General features: G+C 33.1%; 3 protein-coding genes across 4 annotated transcripts; 1 reads left to right on the top strand and 2 right to left on the bottom strand.

Moving 5' to 3' along the window:
- The first annotated feature begins 95 nt into the window (after window positions 1-95).
- On the top strand, window positions 96-10,937 carry LOC114418090 (protein TSS-like). Of its 2 annotated transcripts, XM_028383255.1 has the most exons (24): window positions 96-200; window positions 489-574; window positions 709-776; window positions 868-960; window positions 1,105-1,177; window positions 3,092-3,412; window positions 3,517-3,581; window positions 3,701-3,832; window positions 4,005-4,046; window positions 4,125-4,646; window positions 4,723-4,877; window positions 5,087-5,594; window positions 5,898-5,960; window positions 6,052-6,153; window positions 6,417-6,737; window positions 6,813-6,905; window positions 7,020-7,121; window positions 7,220-7,324; window positions 7,573-7,706; window positions 7,812-7,995; window positions 8,084-8,215; window positions 8,350-8,462; window positions 8,546-8,621; window positions 9,041-10,937. In XM_028383255.1, the coding sequence occupies exons 2-24, from the start codon at window positions 505-507 to the stop codon at window positions 10,682-10,684; spliced, it is 5,118 nt and encodes a 1,705-aa protein (XP_028239056.1). In that variant the 5' UTR covers window positions 96-200; window positions 489-504; the 3' UTR covers window positions 10,685-10,937. The 2 variants fall into 2 exon arrangements, with proteins under 2 accessions (XP_028239056.1, XP_028239055.1); XM_028383254.1 differs by lacking the exon at window positions 96-200 and having other exon boundaries at window positions 247-574.
- Window positions 10,938-17,361: 6,424 nt separating this feature from the next.
- LOC114419266 (VQ motif-containing protein 11-like) lies at window positions 17,362-17,943 on the bottom strand. The gene has a single exon (XM_028384904.1). The coding sequence runs from the start codon at window positions 17,941-17,943 to the stop codon at window positions 17,362-17,364; it is 582 nt and encodes a 193-aa protein (XP_028240705.1).
- Window positions 17,944-23,910: 5,967 nt separating this feature from the next.
- On the bottom strand, window positions 23,911-27,075 carry LOC114418088 (glycerol kinase). Its single transcript, XM_028383253.1, has 3 exons — window positions 26,567-27,075; window positions 24,729-25,686; window positions 23,911-24,454 (listed from the first exon to the last, which is right to left on the bottom strand). Exons 1-3 carry the CDS (start codon window positions 26,920-26,922, stop codon window positions 24,209-24,211), a joined length of 1,560 nt encoding a protein of 519 aa, XP_028239054.1. The 5' UTR covers window positions 26,923-27,075; the 3' UTR covers window positions 23,911-24,208.
- Between the last annotated feature and the right edge of the window lie 447 nt (window positions 27,076-27,522).

The following is a 27,522-nucleotide window of genomic DNA, read 5'->3' as shown; positions in this document are numbered from 1 at the left end:
ACTTTTCTGCCACGTGGCAAACAATCAACGGTCAATTTCCCTTGCCACTGTCTATTTTGTCTTTAGCCTTAGCCTAAGTACATGCCCACCTCAAACTTGCTTATAAGTTATTCACTCACATAAAGAGAGAGAGAGAGAGAGAAGCTATCAACTTATTAGCAACAAGGAGAGGCCAGAATTGCTCTCAAATCCTGAAAAAGGTTAAAACTCGATGACCCTTATCCTATCTTCTTCTAAACAATTTACACAATACATCATTCTCTTCTCTATTACATAAATTTCTTTGCTCTCACGCATATAAACTCTTTCCCTTCGCTGTCTTCATTCTCTTTTTCTTTTCCCTCAACTTTATCAGTCACTCAGTGTTGTTTTTCCTTTCTAGTACAGTAGTGCCTCTTTCAGCAACTGAATTTAGGATTGTTAATGAGTTTTCCCTAGTAAGTCTTGTGAACTTTCTGTCCAAATTTGCATTTTTTTGTGTGTGGCAGTGTCAAGAAAAAAAAAATGCCCCCAAGATCAGGAAAAGGGAAATCAAATAAAGCAAAGGCAGAGAAGAAGAAAAAGGAAGAGAAAGGTTACACTCTTTTTCACTTGTGGATACAGAAGAACATCACTATATATATCAGATATTGATGTATCCTCTTTTTGCTCTAAATAATCTTTAACTAAATTAGCTTTCTCTAACTTTTGTTTTTCTTGTGTTTTTAGCTGCAGCAGCACCTTCTCTTGTTGACATCACTGTGGTCACCCCATATGACACACAGATTGTCTTGAAGGTACATATTTTATTTAACATTCTCCAAAAATGTTGCATGTCATTTGTGGTTTGATATCACTAACTATTTGTGTGATGAAATTTTTCCAAAGGGTATCTCTACTGATAAGATACTTGATGTAAGAAAACTATTGGCTGTGAAGGTGGAGACATGCCATTTCACAAACTATTCTTTATCTCATGAGGTTGGCATTTTTTTTAGTTCAATTGAGTATTTTTTTTTCATTATTGTTAGATGAATATTAAATTCCGTATGTGCCAACCCTTGCATCTTTCTTTATTTTCCTCTTAACACCTACTATACTGATTCAATGTTGTTCCTCCTCTAGACCAAAGGGCAGAGATTAAATGACAGAGTGGAAGTTGTTACCCTAAAGCCATGTCTTCTAAGAATGGTTGAAGGTAGGTGCACTTAGCATACTTGTCATTCAGCATCAACTACCAATTGTGTCTTATGTGCGTGCGCATTTAGTTGAATCTACCGTTTCTGGGTATATATTTTAGTTTGACTTAAATGTACTTTCTTGTATTTTAGTTAACAGGGTAATAAGTTTACAGAGAGTTAGGCACAAATTATGCATTGAAAGAAAAAAAAAACTAAATTTAATTTATTTTTAATTAAGGCTGATCGGATGGTTGAAGGGGTAAATATATATAAATGATGAAAGTAGTGTTGAGTCGGAGTAGTTGCCTAGTTTTACCATTTTAGTTGTAGTCAATGCTTCCAAACATTTGGTATCTTTCTTCTTCTGCTTTTTTTAAAATAAAATAAAATAAAACTTTAGGAATTTTGGTAAGTACGAAATTGAATAAAATTGAACAAGTTTTTTTTTTATAAGTAGAATGATGCATGAATTTAGACGGGAAAACCAACGGATTTTTATGGAATACATGTTTATGTTTAACATTGTCTACACTAATGTTAAAGTCTTGGTTTGAATTAAACTTTGTCTACACTAATGTCAAAGTCTTCATTTGAATAATAATTACAATGGTTTTTGTGAGGATTGTCTGCTCCACACATCACGTGACATATTAATTTCTTGTAGTGTTCTATAAAACTGAAAAATATTTATTTTTCTTTATGATATTTAGTCATTTGCATCTCCTCTTAGGCAAAGAGACATGTGGAGTAACCTAGCATAAAAGTCATGATTGAGGTGCTCTTTTTTTTATTACCTACCATACTAGAAGAGACATTGCTCCTTAGAATATAGAATCTTTTAATACTTCTTAAAATATACTACCACTATTTTACAACAAAATAATCGAATCATTTTTTGTGGGCGTCAAGTATTTACGGCAATAATTAAAATGATTTGAAATAAATAATTTTTAATGCTCAAAATATGTCATTTATTAAAAAAATAATAATAACTTATATGATTGAAAAAACCTTTCGCTGCGGTTTCTTTATCTGTTTTTCCAATTGGTTATATATTTATGGTGGTTAATGCAAGCGAAAACTACAATGCATCAAAAAATCTATACACTTATTGCTATTTGGAAAATACATTGTTGTCATTTTCATAAACGGTGATAATCTATTTTTGTGTGATACACGTTAATGATTCGCCGAGGATTGTAATCATTTATTCAAGTTGCATTTCGGTGGAAAACCAAACCCCACTTTGCTCTAGCAATCGCAATCTCATTAACTCTTTTTTGAGTTTATAGGAAATAATAATTTAAAAACAAAATAAGAGGAATTTTAAAAGATTAATTAATTGTTCTCTAAAAAAAGATTAATTAATTGTTTAAACGAACATGTTAAAATAACGTGTGTGTGTGTGTGTGTTTTGTACCCACCCGCCTTTTTTTTATCTTTTAAAACTTTCAAATTTCAGTTTATTAGTCGTTGAAAAGTTATTACACTTTGACATAAAAAAATAGAAGTTATTAACTATGGGAAAAACAATGATTAAAAAGCATCACGTAACTTTTCCTCTACTTTTATCGCACGATTATTTTCAAGTTTTTTCCTCCCAATATCAGTGTCACGGGTGTGCTTCACGCAATTTGTTTTGAATTATGTTGCTAGCATTACTGTTTGTTTTAAACAAGTCTATTTAAATATTTAAGTTTAATAATTTATTCTTCAAATATATGTTAATATTATTACTTAAAAAAATAGATTAATGTAATTATTGGTTTACAATTTCATGGACTTATTTGAATTTTTCTTATTCATAATTTTTTGTATACTAATATCTAAAATGATAGTTTAGTCTATGTTTTAGTCATTTATATCTTTGGGGAATGAGATTTTCTTATTTATTATTTATATATGTATTTGTTTGTGCCACTGTGTTACAGAGGATTATACAGATGAAGCCCAAGCAATTGCGCACGTGCGGAGGGTCTTGGACATTGTGGCCTGCACAACAAGGTTCGGTAGGCCCAAACGGAGCGTACCAAGCTCAGAGTCAAGGCCCAAGAAAAATGGTAAGGCCCAACATCAGAACCAGACAAGTTTGGGGACACCGAATGGGGAATCCCGGGTCGGGTCACCGTCGTCGGAGGCGCCACCGTCGGCGATCTCGGATAACGTGGGGATGAAGGCCATTCACCCAACACCGAAGCTCTCAGATTTCTACGAGTTCTTCTCCTTCTCTCACCTCTCTCCCCCGATTTTACGTGGGTACCTCTTTCTTTCTCTTCCAATTTTCTTAATTAAAGAGAAAACCAAAAGCTTAACAATAATGGAAAACTTGGGTATTTGTGTGTTTAATGTTTATTAGATTTGAAGAGATGTGAAGTGAAGGATGAAGAGGATAGGCGCAAAGGAGATTACTTTCAGCTTCAGGTTTTGGCTTTTTTCTCTCCTTGTTACTTAAAGTGTTAGTGTTTATGGTTGAATGCTGCATATATGTATCTGAAGTGAGAAATTGTTGTTGGTGCATGCATGAACATTGAACAATGAAGGTTAAAATATGCAATGGGAAGGTAATAGAAGTGGTTGGTTCTGAGAAAGGGTTTTACACAGTAGGGAAGCAGTCTCTGCACAGCCACACCTTGGTTGATCTTCTCCAACAGCTCAGCCGAGCCTTTGCTACCGTATGTTTCTCTTTTTAATTTCTTAACTCCTTCCTGTCTCTATTTTCTGCTTTTTATATATATCTTGCATGTCAAGCTATCAGAAAAATAGTCATAAGAATTTGATCTTGAGCAAGTAGTTTGATGTTCTAAGTTTTAACTAGCGATTCTGACAAATGACTAATCAATGCAGGCATATGAATCATTGATGAAAGCCTTTTTGGAACGTAATAAGGTACACTTTAATCAAATGAAATTGATTATTTTCCTTTCTTTAGAAAAAGGTATTTCTCTAACAACTTATCTCCTTCAGTTTGGAAATCTTCCGTATGGATTCCGAGCAAATACATGGCTGGTCCCTCCGTCTGTCGCAGAGTCTCCTTCAATCTTTCCTGCATTACCTGCTGAAGATGAAAACTGGGGTGGTAACGGTGGTGGCCAAGGAAGAAATGGTGAATTTGAGCTTAGACCATGGGCAACAGATTTTGCAATACTGGCCTCTCTTCCTTGCAAAACTGAGGAGGAGAGGGTGGTTAGAGATAGAAAAGCATTTCTGCTTCACAGTCAGTTTGTTGATACCTCAATATTTAAGGGTGTTGCGGCTATACAGCATGCCATGGAATCCAAGTTAAATACCAAGAATGAATTGAATTCTTATCCAGATTCTGTTCTGCATGAAGATCACGTGGGAGACTTATCCATTATAGTCAAACGTGATATCCAGGATGGAAATGCAAAGTACAATTCTTTACTGGATGAATCTAGCATGCATAAGGTGGATGCTCAGAAGAATTTACTCAAAGGGTTGACTGCAGATGAAAGTGTAATTGTTCATGTAAGTCAATAACCTGTCTTTGCAAGGCTATATTGTGATTTTGTGATTGCTCAATTTTTTGCCTTGTTGATTACAGGATATGTCTTCCTTGGCTGTTGTTGTTGTACACCACTGTGGATATACTGCAACGGTAAAGGTTGTGGGTAATGTGAACACAAGGAAGCCTAAAGTTCGAGATATTGAGATAGATGATCAGCCAGATGGAGGGGCAAATGCTCTCAACATCAACAGGTTTGAACAATAAACTATTCCATAAATGTTATCTGTAGATGATCTGAAAATGTTACAACTTCTAAGTTACATATTATGAAACATTTTATTTTATCTTTCTCTATTGTTTGATTATATGCATTGCAATGCAACCAGTGTCTCCCATATAGATGAATATTAATAGCAAATTTGTGATGATGATCCCTGACACATTTTTATGATGTATGCAGTTTGAGGGTACTGCTTCACAAGTCGGGAGCTGAGTCATTAGAAGGGACTTTATCATCCCTGTCAAATTCGAATGACTTAGATGCTTCTAAAGTCCTTGTTCGGAAGGTGGTTCAAGAATGTATGGAAAAGATAAAGGAGGAGCCAAGTGCTTCAGAAAGGTCTATTCGATGGGAACTTGGTTCCTGTTGGATCCAGCATTTGCAAAAACAGGAAACTTCAACAGATAACAGTTCCAAAAACAAAGAAGATAGCAATGATCTTGAGCAAGCTGTTAAAGGTCTTGGAAAGCAATTTAAATTTTTGAAGAGGAGAGAGAAGAAATCCAATAATCTAGATGGTGCAGATTCTAGGGAGCAAAATGACTCTAGACTTGCAAACATGAATGATGTTGCGGATAAAGTTGAGCCAAACAATGATGACTTAAGTAACTCTAATGAATTAGAGAAACTACTTTCTGAAGAAGCATTTTTGCGTCTCAAAGAATCTGGAACTGGTCTTCACACAAAGGTTTGTGGAATTTTGAAGATTGTGATGCTTCTTCATGTTCCCTTATTCTCATGTTTCTACTTGTTTATCTTTTTTTTTAAAAAGAATCTGGAACTAGTACTTTTGTTAAAGATTGTGATGCGTCTCAAAGAATCTGGAACTAGTACTTTTGTTATATCTCTTGTGATTATTGTCATTTTCCAACTTTATTTTTTACTCTATATTTTAGCTTGTGTTAAGTGATATTTATGTTCCTATGTCTATGATAATGCATCCTTCATATGTCTTGTACCTATCATTTCAATTAGTTTCTTCTTGCAACAGTCAGTGGATGAGCTTATCAGCATGGCACACAAGTTTTATGATGAAGTTGCCTTGCCAAAGCTGGTAACATTACATTTCTCAAAGGATTTTGCATTTCTTTGAATAACCCAAATTTTTTTTACATGATTAAGAACCAAATGTATTACTTTTTTAGGCTATGGACTTTGGATCACTGGAACTTTCTCCAGTCGATGGTCGTACACTGACTGACTTTATGCATTTAAGAGGATTACAGATGCGATCTTTGGGTAAAGTGGTGAGAATGCTTTCCTCTATTTTTTTGCTTCCTCTAGAAACATCTTTGCTAACTAAGGATAACCCTTCTGGATCTAGTATTAGTAACATTCTTTCTATCTCTTAAGCATCTCTATGAAGAACGTTAAAATGTTCCAACCATCTACTGCTTGAAAGCTGCTATTGTAGTCTAAATACCTTGCTAGTTGAACTAGTGTGAATCAGGTTAAAGCTAGTTGGTAATATAGTTTGCTTTTGTTGGTTGTAATTTCTTGAGTGAATCAGGTTAAACTTGCGGAGAATCTTCCACACATACAATCCCTTTGTATTCATGAGATGATCACTCGAGCTTTCAAGCATCTACTTAAAGCAGTTACTGCCTCTGTTGACAATGTAGCTGATCTATCTGCAGCCATTGCATCAACACTGAATTTCTTACTTGGTGGGTCTCGAACAGAAGATGGCGCTGACCAAATTTTGATTGATGATCATAATCTCAGAATTCAATGGTTACATCTGTTTTTGTCCAAAAGATTTGGCTGGACACTAAATGATGAATTTCAACATTTAAGGAAGTTGTCGATTCTCAGAGGGCTCTGTCACAAGGTATCAGCATCTCGTCGTCTTGTTCTATTTTTTTTAGATGAAGTTTTTATTAATTGCACTTGTTTTTATTCTCAGGTTGGATTGGAATTGTTCCCAAGAGATTATGACATGGAGTCCAGTAAGCCCTTTGGGAAAAATGATATTATCAGCCTGGTTCCTGTTTGCAAGGTGAGATCATGTTTATGTAATCGTCCCCCCAAAACCTATTCTATGTATAAATGTATAATTCATTGATTTTCATCTCATTGAACCATTTACAAACAAGATCAATTTTTTTTACAGCATGTAGGGTGCTCCTCATTAGATGGACGCAATTTATTGGAGTCTTCCAAAATTGCTCTTGATAAAGGAAAGCTTGAGGATGCTGTGAATTATGGAACAAAGGTACAAATCACTTTCTTCAGTCTCTGGATGGTGCATCATTTCTAAGTTTACTAGTTATAAATGTGGCACAGTGTTTTGACAATACTATCATATCGCAGGCATTAGCTAAGATGATGGCTGTTTGTGGACCCTTTCATCAAAATACTGCAAGTGCATATAGTCTTCTAGCTGTGGTTCTCTACCACACTGGAGATTTTAACCAGGTAAATAATAGTTCAGATTTATGTCTCAGCTAGTAGAGGAAAATATTGTTTCTTTTGTTTCAAGCTACTAGGGGAAAGAGATGAAAGAAAGAAAGAAAAAGGAGAAAAACATGCTATTGATTTGCTGAACCTGCATATGATTGGTTTTTATACATGCTCTTGACTTGAGGAAGTTCTGCATGGCTGCGTGCACCTGTTTCAAGGTCTGCTAATTATATTAATTTATTTATTATTCTTTATTTATTTAGGCCACCATCTATCAGCAAAAGGCCTTGGATATAAATGAGAGGGAGCTAGGGCTTGACCACCCTGACACTATGAAAAGCTATGGGGATCTTTCCGTCTTTTATTATCGTCTGCAACACATTGAGTTGGCTCTGAAGTAAGTTCGACTATATTGAACTGGTTTAGATGTTTAAGTTATGACTTTCTGCTTGTTATTTTGAAATTACTATTTCCTCATTGATCTAAATGTATCTTTTCACAGGTATGTTAATCGTGCTCTATTCCTTCTACATTTTACATGTGGGCTGTCTCATCCAAACACAGCAGCTACTTATATAAATGTGGCTATGATGGAAGAGGCCATGGGAAATGTTCATGTGGCACTCAGATACTTGCATGAAGCTCTTAAATGCAACAAAAGATTGTTAGGAGCAGATCATATACAGGTCTCTCTCTCTCTCTCCCTTTCTCCCTCCCCCCCTCTCTCCCCCCATGGATGGAACAGTGCTTTATACAGTATTTTCCATGTTATAGACTGCCGCAAGCTATCACGCCATAGCTATAGCTCTTTCATTGATGGATGCATTTTCTCTGAGTATGCAACATGAGCAAACTACACTAAAGATACTTCAAGCAAAGCTTGGATCAGAAGATCTTCGTACACAGGTCATTTCCTTTTCTGATTGTAGTACTAGAATTCTGGTCTAGGATTGAACTAAGCATTGGCAAAATATGGGGGTTGATAGATGGTTTTGGCTAATGTTACCATTTTTCATGAAAGGTTTTTTTTTCCAATGCAGGATGCTGCCGCGTGGCTTGAATATTTTGAATCAAAAGCCATAGAGCAGCAAGAAGCAACTAAAAATGGAACTCCAAAGCCTGATGCATCCATTGCAAGTAAAGGTCACCTTAGGTACTAACATGGTAGCCCCCATTTACTGTGTTTCAAACAGGTTATATTTCAGGGTACATATATATTTAACCACTTTCATGCAGCGTGTCAGATCTCCTGGATTTTATTAGTCCCAACCCAAAAGGAAATGATGCTCGGAGGAAACAGAGGCGTACAAAGGTGGGCAAATATTTTTCTATATGATGTTTATCTCAAAAGTAACTAATAGCATTTCCCGTGGTGACTTGCTTGTAACCAACGGGTCCACTACTAATTTGATCAAATTTATACTATGTTCTCATGATAAGCAATGGTAACTCCTGATTAAATACCTCTTGTTCCAGTTTCATTGTCCACGTGCCTTTCATTAAGTACTGTCCTTAAGGGAAACAAGAAGACTATGTTCCAAAGATTTTGGAAGTTTTTACCTTTATTAAAGTCAACTTTGACCGGCATGCAACCTATTGCATTCTTTTGGAGTTAGCTTATAGTTCTAGGTGAAGTGCTATAATAGTTTAATTTCTAATCGGAAGTAATTTTGAAAACATTTGACATCATTTACCATATTTTGTATTTGACTTGTTGCTTTTGTTTTCCAGATACTCTCAACAAGTGATAACAACAGTCAAGAACATGATGAAGCAATAGCTGATGAGACAATTCTTTTTGATAACTCAAAAGATGCTCTAAGTATGATACAAGGCAAAATAGAAGAAACAAATGGCAAACTTGATTCTCAAGTACAGAAACAAAATGGTGATTTCACTGGGTACAGACCAGTGACAAGTGAACCTGTTTATGAGGCGTCATCTGATGAAGGTTGGCAAGAAGCCAATTCAAAAGGGCGGTCAGGAAATGCTGCTAACCGCAAGTTTGGGCACAAAAAGCGACATCATCTATCAAAGCTCAGCATTAATGGTTCAAATAATTACATTTACAGGGAAGGCAGTTCTAGGAATGAGATTACTTCGCCACCACAAAGAGGAGTTCCAAAAGTCATGTTAGACATGTCATCTCCATCTAGACAATCAAAATCTAGAAACTTAACTTTGAATGAGGATTCTGTTAATCATTCAACAAAAGCTTCTGTGTCCAAAATTTCATCTCCGGCATCTCTGAGTTCCTTGGCTTCAAAGTCTATATCTTACAAAGAAGTGGCTTTAGCACCACCAGGAACTGTTTTAAAGCCATTGTTGGAAAAGGCTGACATGGAAAGGGTTAATGCTGGAGATGAGATATGCTGCAATCCTGCTGTGACATCAATAAGTGAAGGTAGTTGCCAAAGTTCCATAACTAATACAGTTTGTCAGCATGATGAAACAGAGGAAACTCATGAAAATGAACCTCAACAAGAAAGTTCTGGATCGGAACTTGAGAAGGTTTCTGATCAGGCAAAATCTACAGCAGAAACAAATGGCAGTAAGCTTTCAGCTGCGGCCAAACCTTTCAATCCAGGAATGTTGTCCATGTCTCACCATTTAAATTCAGCTTCCTTCACAAGCATGTATGATACAGATGTTAGTCAAGGCATGCACGTGGAGACTGTGCTTCCCCCTGCTGTTGCTAGGGTCCCTTGTGGGCCTAGATCGCCTCTGTATTATAGAACCAACTATACTTTTCGCATGAAACATGGTTCTACTAAAGGTCAAACCTCTATCAGAGAAAGAAGTGGATTTGGGTCTCCAAGAATAATGAATCCACATGCGCCTGAGTTTGTTCCCAGAAATGCTTCTCAAATAGAAGCCAATGATGCCAATTCAAATGTTTCCAATGAGCATAACTCTTTGTCTGACATAGGCATGTCAGAAGAAAACAAGCTAGATGAAAATTTTGTTGAAATCAATGGGAGTTCCAACAAAAACAGTATTTCTGAATCTGAGAAGTCCGAGATAGCTAGGCAGATACTGCTCAGTTTTCTAGTGAAATCTGTCAAGGAAAATATTGATTCTGTGGATGAGTCTAAGGATGGTGAAGGAAAAATTGAGATCTTGGAAAGTTGTTCTGATGAAATAGCCAAAGACAGTGCTGTCATAAACATTATGTATGGAAATGAAGAAAAGAATAAGACAGTGCCTCATTCCAGTGATAGTGATGAGCAAGAGAAATTAGGTGTTACTGAAAAAAAGAATGGAGATGGTGAAGGGTTTATAGTTGTCTCGAAGAGGAGGAAAAACAGGCAGAAGATCACAAATGGAGTCACAGAATTGTACAACCAACAGTCCATTTGTGCTTCAGTTCGTTGAATAGAGTTATGAAATAAATAACGGATATTGTCTCTACATCTGAGTGTTTGTCTGGCCGAAGCTCTGGACATCATATTGTTAATAGTTTATAACTTCATGGCCTAGAATTTTTGGTCATTCAATTCATTTTGTTTTTTGTCGATATAATAAGTGCATTCGGGATTTGTTTATTCTCTATTATATAGTAAGTTTTGTTCTGATACTTGGAAATTTTGTTTTATCAATAAAAAGCTGATTGACAACTTCATTTTTAGTATTATTGTTGTTAATTTCTGTGGCCAGGATAGTTACATTTCACATCTGGAGTTGAACATAGCTGATAGCTGCTTGGCCTTTCTTCCTCCTAGCTGAACATAATTACTTTACACTTGATATCGTTCTATTCTCATGGGCTATATGAAGGAAACAAGACCTAGTATTCTATGTTGCTGACATTTGGTCATACATGAACCTAACACAGTTTTGTGCCAATTTAATTATTAGAGTAAATGGAGATGGAGTGGTCATTGTTATCATAATAAACTTTTCTTCTTTATCCTATATAAACCACATATATATTTTGTTTGAGACAATTATGTTGAAGTCTAACTATTACGAGCAACAAAGTTTTCCTCTAAGTATTCAACACAAATTGCGTATACAAAACTCAAACTCACGTGACTACTTCAACATTGCGCTTGGTGGTATCATATCTTTAAAAATTAACTATTAGTACTTACAATATAAATTATAACTTTAAAATATTTCTTCAGTTGTGTTGATTGCTATTTTTTTTACCTCAACGCTCAAAATATTTATGCATTTCTTATCAACTGGCTAATAAATTTCGAGGTTGTTAACATTATTATGACTTAAGGTTGACGCATGACTCAAGAAGTGGTGGCAACATTTAGCGTTCAGTCATTTTCTTGAGTTAACAATCGGAGCCCAAATACAGAGCATGTTTGTTGAATATTATCCACAACAAGAAAGAAATGAAGTTTAGTTTTGTGGAGTAGCTCAAGGGTATGGGGTCTTTTTAATGAACTCAATGTGGGAAGCAAATCATGGTCCAAACCAACTGTAAAATAAAATTCAACAACACTTTAACCCCATTGTGAAGAACACTTTAACCCCATGGCGAAGATTATGATAGTGAACCAAATAAGTCATGTCACGTATATAGTTGACCCCATTGTGAATAATGCAATAAATACTATTGATCTCATTTGCTCTTTCTGGATTAGACAGAGTCTAATACTACATTGTGGAAGAGCTCTACTTTAATTATGAAGATATTTAAATAATTTGTCAAATAAAGTTGAGGCACATCACATCTGAGTGGGTTATAACCACTGCATAGCAGAATAGCTTGAAGGTGAAAACACAGAGCAATCATTATTGTCATCATGGTGAATCATATCAGTTTACGACTTTTGGATGGTGGGTTCTCTACACATTGTTTGTCAAAAAGGAAAGGATCAAAAAGGGCTAAATTTATTGGAGTGATTAACTTCTAAATATTTTATATTAATGTTATGTACCTTTCTTTTGTTGGATGCTGGGGATGAGCTTGTTTAATTGTTCAGTCACCAACAAAGCCACAAAACTTGCAGTAAACTATTATGAATCGATGGGTACAACATCAACATTTGTGGTTTCAATAAAGATCTTTGAATTCCCCATCTTAGATAATTAGCTGCATTAAATTAAGCAACATTTGCTAGTGCCTATTCTCTGCTTTGAGCATCTAGGTCAAAATGTGTCAAAAATCATTGCCAAGCATTTGCTAGGTAATTGGGAAAATGAAATTCCATCCCAATAACTTAAAAAAAGAGGTGGAAAATTCCCTACAATGAACCATTCTCACATAATGTAGCAAAAAAATACTGGTTAAACATTTAGTTTCGAGATAAGATGGTTTAACTTCAATTAAAAAATGCAAATGAGTCTGAAGAAACTATTTTTATATATTTATTCACTTAAAAGAAGTGAAATCGTAATAAAACTACCATGATTTGTAGTCAAACTAGAGAAATTACATCTTCCTCTCTAATTAGTTTGAGAGAAATGCATAGGTACAAATAGAATTCATAAAATTATGACGAAACAACTTTGCAATTGAAGTGAGTGAGAAGAGCAAACTGTGACATAATATAAGGTGAATTAGTATCACTAGGGTTAAATGCATGCATCTATGAGACTCTATCAGTGATTTGATCACAAGTAGGACCCTAAATTATGAAATGTTACCCAAAAAAATCAGGGAAAGAATACAGTTCAAGGATTGTTTTCTCTGTTAGAGTTGGATACTATATCATTATCACTATCCAAGTGAAGAGAAAAAAAATTCATTTGTCTAAGTTGATCTCATTATCAGTTAAACACGTACGTCCAAATTGTGTTAGTATACATAACAAAAGATTAGAACTTATGGGTTACTTTCCCAGCCCAATGGATAAAAGCAGGTGACAAGAAATATTCGATAATTAGAAATTTTGTGGAAGCAAAGATGTCACTTTCCAACGGAAATATGTACTTGTAGTCTTCAAAGATAGATAGAGGGAGAGAGACGCGCGCACACCATAGTTATTTGGGTAGGAACATTTAGTTATTTATTTATAAATAAAATAAGAATAATAAACCTTATATCTCATTTAAAATGATGAAAATTAAAAGATAAATATAAATAATTTTTTAAAATTGTCATGCGATTATTGATTAACTTATTTAACCCATCATTATATTTAAATTTATATGACTCCGTAAACCAAACAATAATTCCACTCAAGAGTGTGTGACTTTGTACATCAATACTTTTAATAATAAAGGAAATACGTACTTCATTTTAATGTCTACAAATTTTAGATAATTTTACCACTTTTCGGTTTTTAAATTTCTACCATTCTCTTTTAATAATTACTCACTCACTACTCTCATGTTATTAGTTATTTTTTATTAGTCTTATTTTTTATTTTTAACTTTTAAATCTTTTTTTCCTTTTCTTTTATTTTTATTCAAAATATGTACCCCTAGTAATAGTAAACATAATAATTGTTACGACAGTATATATTCTTCATAGATAACAGTAAATATAATCAGTTGAGTCTTGGATAGAGAGATTTATTGCCTATCTATAGATCCAGCGAGTTTGAGTAAAATTTAGATGATATGTTTTATAGATAGGTAAATGAAAAATAAAGGCTTTTTTTAATTATTATAAAAAATTAAAAAATATAGTTACACGAATTATTTGAGATGTGTCAATTTCAAATTAGTTTAAAAGATATACATTAAGATACTTTTTTGCAACAAAGAAGTAGAAATGCATACTAAACCTAGAAGGAAAAACCGACATGATCCTGATGCAGAAAATCATCATACATGAACGAGCGAGACTCTACCATTATCGGCGTCTTTGATTTCTTATCTGCACAAATTCTCAAATATCAAAATGAAAAAGAAAAAAGAAAAAAAAATACAACATTCTGAGCAACGTATAAGTTAGATTCCTTTTTAACAAAACATATATTACATGTTTGAAATATTAATTTGAACATCATGATTCAGAAAACTACAATTTCAGTATAGTTATATAGATGGTACTATAAGAGAAACGATATTCATATATATAATAAGTTATATAACAATTAATATAAATAAGAGAAATATAGAATATAACTAATATTTTTTTTTCTTTCGAGTATAGTATCAAGTTAAAATTCAAACTCAAAATTATCAATAAAGCTAAAAAAATCCTCATATTACAGCACACACTCGGTGATCAAACTTTTAGTAAATAAAAACTTTTAGAACACATTCTTTTTTTCTATAATTAGGATCTAAAAGTAGAACAATGATGTGCTAACCATTGTTAGAATTAAAATAGATTCTTTTAAGAAATTAAAATAGATTTTAATATATATATATATATATATAACTCTTAAAATTATCAACACATTTTTAAAATAATCATTAATAAAATAATATTATTTTGTTAATTTCTTTACTTTTACTTTTAAAGAGTGCGTTAGTTGACAAACTGGTCTAATAAAAGCATTCAAACTTTTATTTTAGAGGAAAAAACATTCAAACATATTCTTTGAATTTTGCATATAAATGTACAATTTTGTGATGTCAAAAGGACTTGATTGATATTTTTCCACAAGTAACCATTCTGTTCAAAGTTTTGCAATATTTTGATCATAAGTAAGATTTTCTGAACATTAAAGTTGTTATTAATATAATAACAATATCCGAAATATTAAATAAAATTATCTTAAATTATAGAGCATAAGTGAATTTCACACTAGCTAATTCTTAATTTGTATTACGGATAAACGTCTTTAACATTTATTTACGTTTCAATGGAAGTAATTAATCGACACTGTTCTACCGAGATATTGTGAACACATAAGAATTAAATTAAGAACACCCATTTTTACGAAAGACACGAAATAAGTTGGTGGTGCAATGATTGGGAAATGGACATTGGTAATGATTGTGTAGTCTAACTAAAACGAGAGACCCTATACCTTGTTCCTATAAAATTAGTTTAGAGTAGTATATATCTATATTGGGGATGAAAATGAAAGGATAAGAACTCTATCTATTTATTTATTTATTTATTTATTGCTGCTACACTACCCTCAAAGTCGAATAAAATTACCTTATTTTAATTTTAGGAAGAAAAAAAAAACAAACAAACAGGGTAATGTAAAATGCCTTATTTATTTATTTATTAGCTGTAGTAAAATGCCCATCATGAAAATGTGTTTTAGATCTCTTATAAGAGAGTTCACCAACTATATAATAAGTTATGGAACAATTTACGCTAATGGTTGACAAAATTGAGTAATGTAAATAAGTGAATTTAACAAGTGAACTCACTAAAGAAAAAGAAATTGAAAGTTAATAAAAGTTAACATTTGAGACTAGTATTCATTAACAAGTCACGCTATCCTTTGCACTTGCATGCACTTGTTTTGTCTTTGTTTTTTTTAATCCATTGCACACGTTTATGGCGAGGTTAATAATAATTTCATATATATCATCTTAATGTTTTGATTTTCTTTTATTGGTAGAGAAGAATAAAAAATAACAAATACTAAGTTAGATATAGGCTAAGGTTATATTTAGTAAAAATAATTGATCAGTTAGACTCAAAATTTAAAAGTTAGTTGAAAGCTGTTACGTTTGTTTATTATATTTGAAATATTTAGCAAAATTGATTATTGAACAGATTAATTAACGTGAAACTATATGTTTATTTATTTATTATTTTATTGATAAAAATATATTTTTAGAAGTATTAATTTTAAATTCTTGTAATTTTTGTTACAAAACTCTAAGATTTTTGTTTAGAAATATGTTTTAAAATTTTAAAATAAATAGGAGTATAAACAATGTAATGACTAAATTAAATTAGTACGATATTAAAAAAAATATTGAAAGATACTTTGTAACATTAATTAAGATAATAAAAAAATATTAAAATATTAAGAGTAATTTTTTTATAAAAAAGTTATATGTTCAAATTTGATTTAAAAGAACCTACGGGAACTTTATTATCAAATATTTTTAAATTGTTTGAAAAAACTTATACGGTAGTTAAATACTATACACATTCTAAACGTTTTAGTTACTTGTAGTTTCTACAAATGAATCAAGCTTACAAATTTTTGAAGCAAGAGACAGAAAGAACCAAACAAGCTAAACCATGTATCAGTTTTGAGGCGTGTTTTCTTTAAAACTGAATAAAAATATTTTTTAAACAAATGTGTATCAGAATGAGAGAAATTAATTTCTTATATAAAACCATTCAACAAATAACATTATTTGGAAAAAAAAAGATTTAGAATTAGAAATAGTAAGTAAATTAATTTCAAAGAGATAAAAAAAATCACCTTTAAATTGAATAAAATTAATTGAAAGTACAAAATTTAAAATATTATTATATGTCATGCAATTAACTTATTTTTTTCATTTGTTTAAAACATAATTAGATATGAAATGTAAATAAGTCATATTTTAAAAGATGAATCTCTACTCTCTTCTTTTTTTCATTTTTTATATTTTTCTCAATATTATAGTCTGTCTGTCTGAGAGTACATTATTGAGCCGTATATTTTTGGATTCAACCAGAACCAGTAATTGCTTCTAAAAAGTGAACTAGTGTTGAATCCTGAAGATGGCATAGCATTAGCATAACATAGTGTACGTTAAAAACAAAAGGCCATTAAGAAACCAAAAGAAAGCCAATATCTGCTGTATTCTGCTAAACCTAGTTTCTTAACGTAGAATCAATCAACACAAAAACAGTCACGTACCCACCTACACATTCATAATCATAAACCCCTATCTCCACAACATAGAACCATGGAGAATCGAGTACATACATGCATACACCTCTATTCAAAACATAAATAATATTTTTTTTCTTGTCTTAAGCCACTGTTTCATCACAAGAAAAAATTTCAACTAATTTAAGATTCAATCCAAACATAACTAAAATCTGCTCAACAATTATTTCTATCGAAATTGAAATACAAACATATATCTTCAGCACATTAATCATTTATACTAATCAGTTGATTAAACATAAATAATAATTAAATAAACATAAAAGTGGCAAATAATTAATTAATTCATAGCACCAGTAAAATTAAGAAGAAGAAAAAAGCTCACAAAAGGGTTAATTAATTAGGAATTGATGGTGAATTGGTGGTGTGATTGTGGTTGTGGTTGTGAGTGGGAGAATGCAAAGGGAAGAGTGGCAAAAGCTCAGGAGGTTGAGAAGCTCGAGGGGAAGGGTGCAAGTAGAACCCTTTCTCCGCTATCGCTCTCTCTTCTTCCTCCTCGTGCGGCGTGCGTGGGCTAGCACGCGCCAGAAACAACTCCAGTGGAGAAACCGGCGAAGCTACCAACGTTGTCGTCGTTGTTCTGCTTCGAACCAGCGAAGACGTGGGCGAGACGCTCATCATCATCATGCTCATGGCTGTGTCGATGGGGAGCTCCAGCCTCTTGGCGGCGGCGTTGCGGCGCTCGTGGAGCTTGAAGTTCGGCTTCTTGGGGCCGATCACCTCGCCGGCGGAGGCGAGGCGGTGGGACTGCGCTGCCGCGAGGCGCGTGGGGAGAGTGAGGGGGAGTTTATGGGCGGAGGGGTCATCGGAGGCGCCGGTGAGCTTCTGGACGACGGCGCGGAAGTTGGAAGGGTTGGCTTGGACGAAGGTGGTGTTGGGAGTGGTGGGTGAGTGGAGGGTCGAGTTGGAAGCAGCCATGTCAAATGAGAGAGAGAGAGAGAGATTAATTCTTTTGAGAATGTTAATGTGCCCTTTTATAATAATAATAATAAGAGAGAAAAGGGTTTTCTTTATCAAGTGAAGTGACGTGTGATGGAAGTGTCCGACATATACGCTCAACCTCAGAAGAGAAAATGTAATAAAAAAACAGACACTCGAGTCAGAACGCGGGATCTGATGCTTCTTCATACTCGATAGATACTAGTAGTACTTGCTAAGGTGGATATGTTATTTACTAATGGTTTTTTTTTTCTTTCTTATATATGCATATACTTGGTTTAATTTCGGTTTTTCGTGCTTATTTATATTAGATAAAACTGTTATAAAAACTTGAAAGTCTGGCTAACTAGTCTCTTAAAGGATCTTAATAAAGACACGGGTTAAGAAATTAAAAAAGAAACTTTCTTTATTAAAAATCATAAGAAAACATGTTCTAAAATCATTGAACAACACATTTATGCATCACAACAACAAAAAGTCAAAACTACAATGAATGAATATGCTAATTATGGATATGATGCTAAATTTAAACTGGAAAAAATGATTTGCAGTCTCCCGCTTTACCACTTGGCTTGTTTCTTAAGAAAAAAATGTCTTATTTCTTTAATCAATATCTAAGTATACTAGTTAATATTTGCTAAAACTTTTTAACCATAATAAATTATTACATCACTTATGAATCAATTAGTAATGATTGTTTAAATTAATAAATAATTTTGAAAACAAAGTTATTAAATATTTAGAAAAACTATTTACTCCTCCAATCCTATATATTGACCAAATTCTAAAAAGAATACTTAGTCCTATTTATAAGTCACCAATTAAGTTATTAATAATGATTTTTTAATTTTGTCCTTTATATTATTTTCAACACTTCATTAGTAGAGAAGAGAAATATTGAAATTAAAGGTTTCTATTGATCCATATCTATTGATATGGAAATAGTAAAATAATGGGTGAATACTAATGACGGTGAAAGAGAGAGAATGTGAGATGATAATTTATACTAAACATTTAATTAGTTATTAGTGAAATTAGTTGGATGTGTAATTATGTTATTATATAGTTAGAAATTTGTTTTATTTTTAAACATATTTAATGGTTTAATTTTTTGTCTTTGATCTTGATGATTCGATTGAAAGTGACCAATATATAAGACAAGAGAAAGTATCATTTAATTATAATAATTTTATCTAATTCAAATAAAATTATCTTACATAAAACTAAGAAAATGTTTTACAATAAAATGTGTAAAGATTGAAACTAAGTAAACATAACAACTAAGAATAGTTTAACCTTGAGTGAGTTACCACTTTCACACACCACAATCTTTTGAGTTTTGACTATATGTACGTAAGTTGTAGCTAGCTAGCAACTGTGCTGTTTCTAATGAAAAGGTTGAATGAAAGCATTGATTACTACTATTAACATAGTAACATAATACACACAGCTTTTTTGAAAAACGAGGGGGCTTTTCTCATGAGTGGAACTTTGTAACTTTCTTTTATCATTGCAAGTGAAAATTCATCATCATCAAGTTATGCTGCCTATTTAATGTGAGTAATATTCAAGTTTCCCGCAAAAAATCACGTGAAAACTTTGTAGTGGAAATTTTAAATTTCATTTCTATTACTGATCGGTATTAGTAGTAGTAATAATTCCGTGAAAGAAAGAAAGGAATCCATTATAGTTTAAGCACATGCAGGCAAAAGGGCCATGATTGGTTGCTACAGTTAGACGATGACTTGATAAAAAGTCTCCCCCTAATGCAGTAATAATAAATGGCAAATATTTTTTGATTTAATAATTGTACTGTGTGTTTTACTTGGTAGGAAATAAATAAACGAGGAGTGAAATTGGTCCAGGTTGAAAAAAGGGCAATGAATGAATGACGAGTCATGTGGGGTCAGCGGAGCATTGAAACAAGAAAGAAAAAGAGAGAGAGAGAGAGAGAAACTATTTTTGCAGCAGAGGTAGGCAGAGTCTGAGTTCTGGTCAGAGTCTCAGAAATCCTAATATGCATTGTTATTCTGTATTTCTTCTACTGTTTTTTACCATTGTACACTCTGTTTAATTTTATTATAGGATTCAATTAATTAATTTATTAAGATTTAAAAATCAACTAATTTAGTTTAAAATATTAAATTTTCTTAAATTAATACTTTTGTATAAAACTATTTCTGTGAAAAAAACTTACAAATATGGATGGATTGTTTTTCTCACTTACATCATTCTGAAATACTAGACTTTAATAAAAACATTTTTTATAAAAAAAAAGTATTCAATACATGGAATTACTGTATATTTATGCGCATATCTAGTGGTCTGTGCGCGTAAATTCGCCAGCTGCTTTCTCTTTCTGGTATTTTTAATAGTTTGCGTGAAGAATTGCACTTTGACATTGGGGACAAAAGTTGTCTCAGCTCAAAGGCTTCTTAATTTTTGGCTTTGTATGGTGTGGTTCGTCGCAGTTTCTTTGCTTTACTCTTTAATTGCTTTGCTTTGCTGGATGATTTGATTTTTCTGATTTGTGACCCTTTTTCACATCTTTGTTTAATTTCTTGCCTTTACACGAGTCTTCCCTTTTCACCTTTGTTCTCATTTTTCAACTAGTACTAGTAAGCACTTCCATTTCTACCTGCTTTTATCATTAACTTGTGTACATATCTATGCAAGAAACATTTTCGCATAGGGAGTTTACCACGCCATGAAACATACTAATGATAATATGAATCCTAAATTCATAAAGACCGGGGAAAACTTTGTACATTTTTTTAGTTAATGACTTGTACCCCTAAATATTGAGTCTAGATAACGTTTATTTTTTATAGTTCAAAATGTTATCTAAATTGTTTTAAAGATATAAAATAAAAATAAAAACAAAAACATAATAATATGCAAAGATTAAAACAAATTACAAGAAAAAAATATTAAATTATAAAAACTAAAAATGTATCGCAGCCTGATTAAAATGATATCTTTGCAATTTCAAGTATTAATTTTACTTGTATTTAAAATTTCATAAATTAATTTTATGTATTATTTTAAAAAAAAAAATCATACAGAGGGTCGCGGTTTAATTAGACTTTAGACTTTGTACTTTCTTGTTTTTTTTTTTTTTGGAAAGATTTTGTACTGTTTTACTCCAAAACACTTCATCATCAAGAAAGGACGTGCAAGAATATATGCTTCATTAAATTTAGTAACGCAAATTAAGCAGAACGAACAAAGAATAATTGAGAATAAGCTGCCCTGTATTTGTCTGAAAACTGCATGTTGTGAATCAACTTACCTATCATTGGCTATATACATAATTTATAAGAATATGATGTTTAATTAAACATCGATCAGGTGTAGACGTGTACAATTCACAACCTTCAGACAATTTGATATGTTTGTTCGAATTTTCCGATCGATGGCCCACTTATTGAGAAACTTTTGCCATTGCTTAAATTAAGTGAACAACGTATTATGATTCATAATCCAAAATAATACCCGAAATATATTCATGAAATTGACAAAATTAACAGCACTCTTCTTTTTGTAGTCAAAAGGGGCACTTATAGAAAACCATTGTTTTCAATTTCATTCATAGGATGTGAATCATGCCAAGGGAGAGCATTCAATCATAAGGGACATTATGATTGCCAAAGGAGACTGGGTAACTAGGCAAATGTAGAGTGCTGTGTTAACTAACCAAGAGACTCTCATTCAATTTAATACTTTAATTACATTCTTGCCAAACAAACCACCAGATTGATGTGAATAAATATAAATAATAATAGCCAATTTGATGAACAGGAACCAGTTTCATATACTTGTTATTTTTTTGCATCACATGCTTTTACTTGATGGCTCTTGCTTTGGGTACAAGTGGAGGGTGTCTAGGACAAAGCATGAAATCATGGGCGTTTGGATTTTAGTGGAATTAGAACGAACGAAGGGTTAACATTTAAGGATAAGGCGATATATATTTTTTATTTGAATTGCGTACACTTGTTAATTAAACATATAAACTCTTGGTAAAGCATCTTTCTAGCACTCCTTTCTAAAGATTTTCAAGGTGAAGCCGTGAAGAATAACCTAAGCTTATATAATATGCTTCAGATGACAGAAAATGGTATATATATAAAAAAAAAGCATTGCATGCTACACATAAAGCTATAAAAGAATTATTTTATCAAAATACAGTATAAAAAGAAAAGAAGACAAAGACTTAATGTATTAAATTTCTCTACAAGTATTCATAGCAAAGAAAATAAATATATAACATGAGCTAGTGGTCGTTTAGAATTCCTAAATGTATGTTGGAAATGTGCTGAGAGAAACATCTTATTTGTATTTTTTGCTCCAAATGTACGTTGGAGACCTTTCAAACAGTAACACAAACATAGCTTTAATCTTTAGCTATAAAATTAAATTATACATTTCAACTTGAAGAAAAATTAAATTAAATTTTTAAAAAAAACACTAAAATAAAAAGCTAATTTTAACATAAAGTATTTAGTTTCTTTTTAAAAAAGATGGCTAAACAGACTCGTTCACTTTATTAATTAACATAAAAAGACTCGTTGACTTTATCTTCTTTTTGGGTACATAAACAGGGCCAAGGCCCAAGACTGGCTTCTTCCTCTTGGAAGAAAAAAAGATTGGACAAGCTGCATATGCACGAACATAAGCTTCTTTCTTTTGTCAGCAGAACTTGCGTTATGTCTTCCTTTGCGTTTCATCTGAATTACATTACACGAATGGCTGAGCAATCTTGGTGTTTGCTATAAAAGATTTACAATCTTAGTAAAATTAAATATAAAAAAAATTCAAGTTGAGATTGAGAGCCACTACTGGTTTCCTTCATTTCATAGGTTAAAGGTTCTCCACATGCCCAACTGAAGTGTTCTTTTTTCTTTCTTTTTTTTTTTCTTTCTGAAAACAAGGTATCCCCACATGCGAAAGTCATGAGATCAATCCGCAAGAAAATAGAGGACCAGTTAAGAAATAACTCTTCTCCCCCACAGATGTTGCTGTATTCATATATCCAAGAATCGAATCTCCTTCATATGTTTAAAGAATTCAAGCTACTAACTACTCGTGCCACACCTTGCGGGTTGCCCTGCTGTAGTGTAAATACACACAAGAGAACGGCTCCTAGCTCTTTCCTACCAACATGGCTTAACATTGATCTCTCTCGTAATCATTTGGTTGGAATGTTTCCATAATGGCTGCTAGACAATAACTCTGACAATACAAGAGTAAACATTGATCACATTTCAGTCAATAACTAGTAGTACTTCGGTGGGTCTTCGAAGTAGTACTGAGTTACTTGGTTTAGATGTCTCTGACAACCAGTTTTCAAGTGCCCTTCCCGGTTGGCTTTACTAACTTTGAAGAAGATAATATTCCACAAAACAACTCCTTCTGGAACCTGGCTTTGTAGACCTTTCACACGTTATTCTGCAAAATTTCTTGGCTCTAGTAATAATCATTTGCATACAAATGACATCTCATTATTCGCCTTATCTATCTCTTTTTTGTTAAATCATTTTAATTATTACATCTTTCACTTCTACCTCTTCTCTTCCTATAGTTAGTGTATGAATATCATCTTTCTTTTGCATAAACCCTTTTCTGGAAAGATGTATGGCTTCATTTCATTGATCGATGTGTTCATATACATGTTTTCACTGGCTTCTGAAAGTTGCATTGTATTAGAGACGTTATAGTTGGTTCGTGGTTAAGCAGTAGGCAAGGCATCCTTGGATTCAATAAAACTTCATGTTAGAAAACGTCCAATAAATCTGTATAACACCGTGCTGTGTACTTTTTGTCGATTAAAATTAGACTTTCTAATGCCTATTCAATGTATTGTGATTTCTCTTGATAGAATCGAGATATCAAATAAATAAGCACAAGCTCATCTTCGACTTAAAAAGCAAAATTCTGACATACTGGTCACTCAATAACAATACTCAATTGCAAGATAGTACTCTGTACCAGTATTCTCATATGTCAATATCGAAAAAATTAATAAGAAACTCCCACTAATGTATTTCTTCCATTTTATGTGATGCTTTTTTCTTCTCCAAAATACAAGGAAAAGAAGGAACAATACAGAAACATAATGTCAAATTTATTTGAGTTGACATAATTACTCCCTTCATTTTAGTAAGGCTAAAAATAAAGTTATACCCAGAAGTAAAGGACATAAAAAATAAAAATAAAAAGAAACATAAACTGTGTTTTACCATCAAAGAGCAAGATCAGCTAAGTCGAAAGTTTTACTAACAGCTTTGCACCAAGAGTCAACTTTCTTTTTCCTTACTTCCTCAGTCATTACAGGACGGAAAACTCTAGCATTCTTCAACTTCTCCTCAGTATTGAAAATAAAATCTTCTTTCCAAATCCCAGTAGCTAATCCGGCAGCATAGGCTGCTCCAAGTGCTGTTGTCTCTATGTCAGCAGGTCTAATTACTGGACATCCCACCAAATCTGCCTGTAGAACATTAGTAACAAAAAATTATCAGTTATGTGAAAAGTAAAAAGCTTTTGCATCAATCTGAAACTGATCCTATTCTGATTCTCAACAAACATGAACACTTCAGTGACTATTAACACTAAAGAAGCATAACAAACCAGAAATCATATAATGTTATTGTTAAGGAAAAAATAACATGATCATTAACAAATTTTATTTTTTTTTAAAAGAATTATATGCAATTAGATGAAACAAAGAGATCCATAGAAAATAATATGCAATTAGTCCAAACCTGAATCTGCATCAGCAGGTTGTTTACAGTTGCCCCACCATCCACTCTAAGCAAAAACTCTGTTTTTTGGGATTCACTTTCTCCTGAATCTTTATGCATTGAATCCAAGACATCTTTCACTTGGAAACACATGCTCTCAAGCACAGCTCGGGCAATGTGACCCTTGCTTGTAAACCTTGTTATTCCAATACAAACCCCGCGAGCATCCTCACGCCACCATGGGGCAAACAATCCATTAAAAGCAGGAACAAAGTAAACCCCACCAGTGGATTCAACCTGTAATGCCATCTCCTCTATCTCTGCAGCACTAGAAATGATGCCAAGACCGTCTCTAAGCCACTGCACTGCAGCTCCAGCAATAGCAACTGATCCTTCCAATGCATAATTGGTTGGAGCTTTTGGGCCAAGCTTGAAAGCTATAGTGGATAAAAGACCGTGCTTCGATTGAATTATCCCTTCACCAGTATTTAGTAGTATGAAAGCACCTGTGCCATAAGTGCTCTTAGCCTCCCCTTTACGGCATGATTGTCCTAACATTGCAGCATGTTGATCCCCTAAACATCCAGCAATAGGGACACCAGCAATTGGCCATCCAGACCCAACCTCTCCTATAATTTCGGCATTACTAACAATATTAGGCAAAATTTCAGCAGGAATATTAAGGGTTTTTAAGGTAGATGCATCCCAGTCAAGGGTTTTTAGATTCATGAGCATTGTACGAGATGCATTTGAAACATCGGTAACATGCAATCCCCCATTCACCCCACCAGTTAGATTCCATATCAACCAAGTGTCAATAGTTCCAAACAGCGCATCCTTTTTCTTTATGGCCTCCTTTACGGCATCTACATTTTCCATCAACCACAGCAGCTTCAAAGCACTGAAGTATGTGCTAATAGGCAAGCCACAACTCTCCACAAAATGGTTTCTACCGCCAGATAACTCCTTTTCCAATCTCCTGTTTCAAAACGATTCAATAACATCTGATCTATGAGACCATGACAGTTCTAGCAAAAAAAATAAACAACAACAACACAGGAAGGAAATAGTGACCAATTCCAAACACGGAACATAAGTTGGACACACAAACATAGCATTCGATAGGTCCATAAAAATATACAAACGGATCCATGATGAAATACTCACCCACAAAATGATTAGTAAGTGAATTGAAGCCTTAAACAGTTTATACAAGTATACACATCCATATGTGTTTGGATTCATGTTGGATCATACAAAACTCATGTTGTTTTCAATGAAGGTAAATTGAGGTAAATACTAACATGTTGGTTCCACTTTAAAAAAAATTGATTTTGATTAAGATGTTTTAGATAATTTTAGGTTTACATGTTTAGTTCCATACGGAAAAAGTGATCCCGGCCCATAATTGATTTTAAGTTGAAACATTAGCTTTTGTGTGTTGGGTAACAAATTTTATATTAAATTTTACTATGAACCTGCCTTTAGAATAAAAACTCTATGTATCAAAAAGTAAATAAAAAAATTCAAACATAAATCAGAAAACTTTAAAATCAACTTTATACTCATCCAAGCACATACACATACTTAGATAATAAAATATATTATAATAGGTTTTACTACTTATTTGCTTTTTTTAAAAAATAAAATATAAGCATAAATCACATTGCTTCAGAGAAAATTTGATCGAAAATCAATTAAATTCAAAATGAATTCTCTAAACATTAGAGATATAAGGTAGGTCCGATGGTAGGGAAAGGGTGAAGGAGAAGGGAGATGTTGGGGTTTGAATTCTGGGATAGAGATTTCTAACAAAAGTAAAAAACATTGATGCAAAGTTGAGAAAATGAATAGTTGACCTGCAAATGGAAGAAGTGCGAGCATCCATCCAAACAATGGCGTTGTGAAGAGGGAGGCCGGTGGATTTGCTCCAGAGGAGAGTGGTCTCTCTCTGATTGGTGAGACCAATGGCCTTCAAGCCTTTATCGACGTTGAAGCCATCAGCGGTGGCCTTATCGACGGCCTTGGCCACGCACACCTTCACACTCTCCAAGATCTCCATGGGGTCATGCTCCACCCACCCGGCTTGCGGGTAGAACTGGGTGAACTCCACGTGGTGGCATCCTACTACTCCAGTCTTCGCGTCGTATATTATGAACCTGCTGCTGCTCGTTCCTTGGTCGATCGCGCCAACAAACACATCCTCTTTCGACATCCTCTTCCTTGATCTTGATCTTCTTCTACTCAGAGAACAAACACACCTCTCTCTCTCTCTCTCTGTTTATTTATCTCGCTTCCGTTGACCACACCAAACGCACGCGCACTCCTCGGAAATGCCGAAGCTAACCCTTTTTTTTAGGAATTTCGATCATTCGTTCATTTCAGAGTTTATCTATCCATCTTTTTGTAATTATTAATAAAAACAATTATTTCTTTTGTTTTTATTTCTCATATCCACTATCTTCTATAACTGTTTTTTTTTATTTTTAAAAAATAAAAATTAAAAGTACGAAGTTTCTCTTTTTTTGACTAATAATAATAACAATAAATTAATAAAAAAAATTAATCGATAATCCTGGAATACTGATGGAAGAATTATAAAGAGAATGATTTTTATTAAAATACATAAAAGTATATTTTTTAATTTTAATGATTTTTATAATAAATATTTTAATTTTAATTTTTTAATAAATATCCTAAAAACATTTATTAGAATAATGTTATTGTCTTATTCAATGTTTTGGATCTAATGTGACAAAATCAATGAAAAATAGACATATAGCAAGGTCAAGTAGATATATGCACAGTCAGCTAT

The sequence above is a fragment of the Glycine soja genome, chromosome 7 (assembly GCF_004193775.1).
Source record: "Glycine soja cultivar W05 chromosome 7, ASM419377v2, whole genome shotgun sequence".
Taxonomy (NCBI): Eukaryota; Viridiplantae; Streptophyta; class Magnoliopsida; order Fabales; family Fabaceae; genus Glycine; species Glycine soja.
The sequence above is the reverse complement of the archived record's forward strand: the minus strand, read 5'-3'. Positions and strand labels throughout refer to the sequence as shown.

Coding starts and splice junctions, on each gene's coding strand:
- LOC114418090 (XM_028383255.1), top strand. CDS start 505: ATGCCCCCAAGATCAGGAAAAGGGAAATCAAATAAAGCAAAGGCAGAG. Junction 1,178..3,091: donor TCTTCTAAGAATGGTTGAAG/GTAGGTGCACTT, acceptor ACTGTGTTACAG/AGGATTATACAGATGAAGCC. Junction 6,154..6,416: donor TGCGATCTTTGGGTAAAGTG/GTGAGAATGCTT, acceptor TGAGTGAATCAG/GTTAAACTTGCGGAGAATCT.
- LOC114418088 (XM_028383253.1), bottom strand. CDS start 26,922: ATGTCGAAAGAGGATGTGTTTGTTGGCGCGATCGACCAAGGAACGAGC. Junction 25,687..26,566: donor CGCACTTCTTCCATTTGCAG/GTCAACTATTCA, acceptor GTTTTGAAACAG/GAGATTGGAAAAGGAGTTAT. Junction 24,455..24,728: donor ACCTGCTGATGCAGATTCAG/GTTTGGACTAAT, acceptor AATGTTCTACAG/GCAGATTTGGTGGGATGTCC.
- LOC114419266 (XM_028384904.1), bottom strand. CDS start 17,943: ATGGCTGCTTCCAACTCGACCCTCCACTCACCCACCACTCCCAACACC.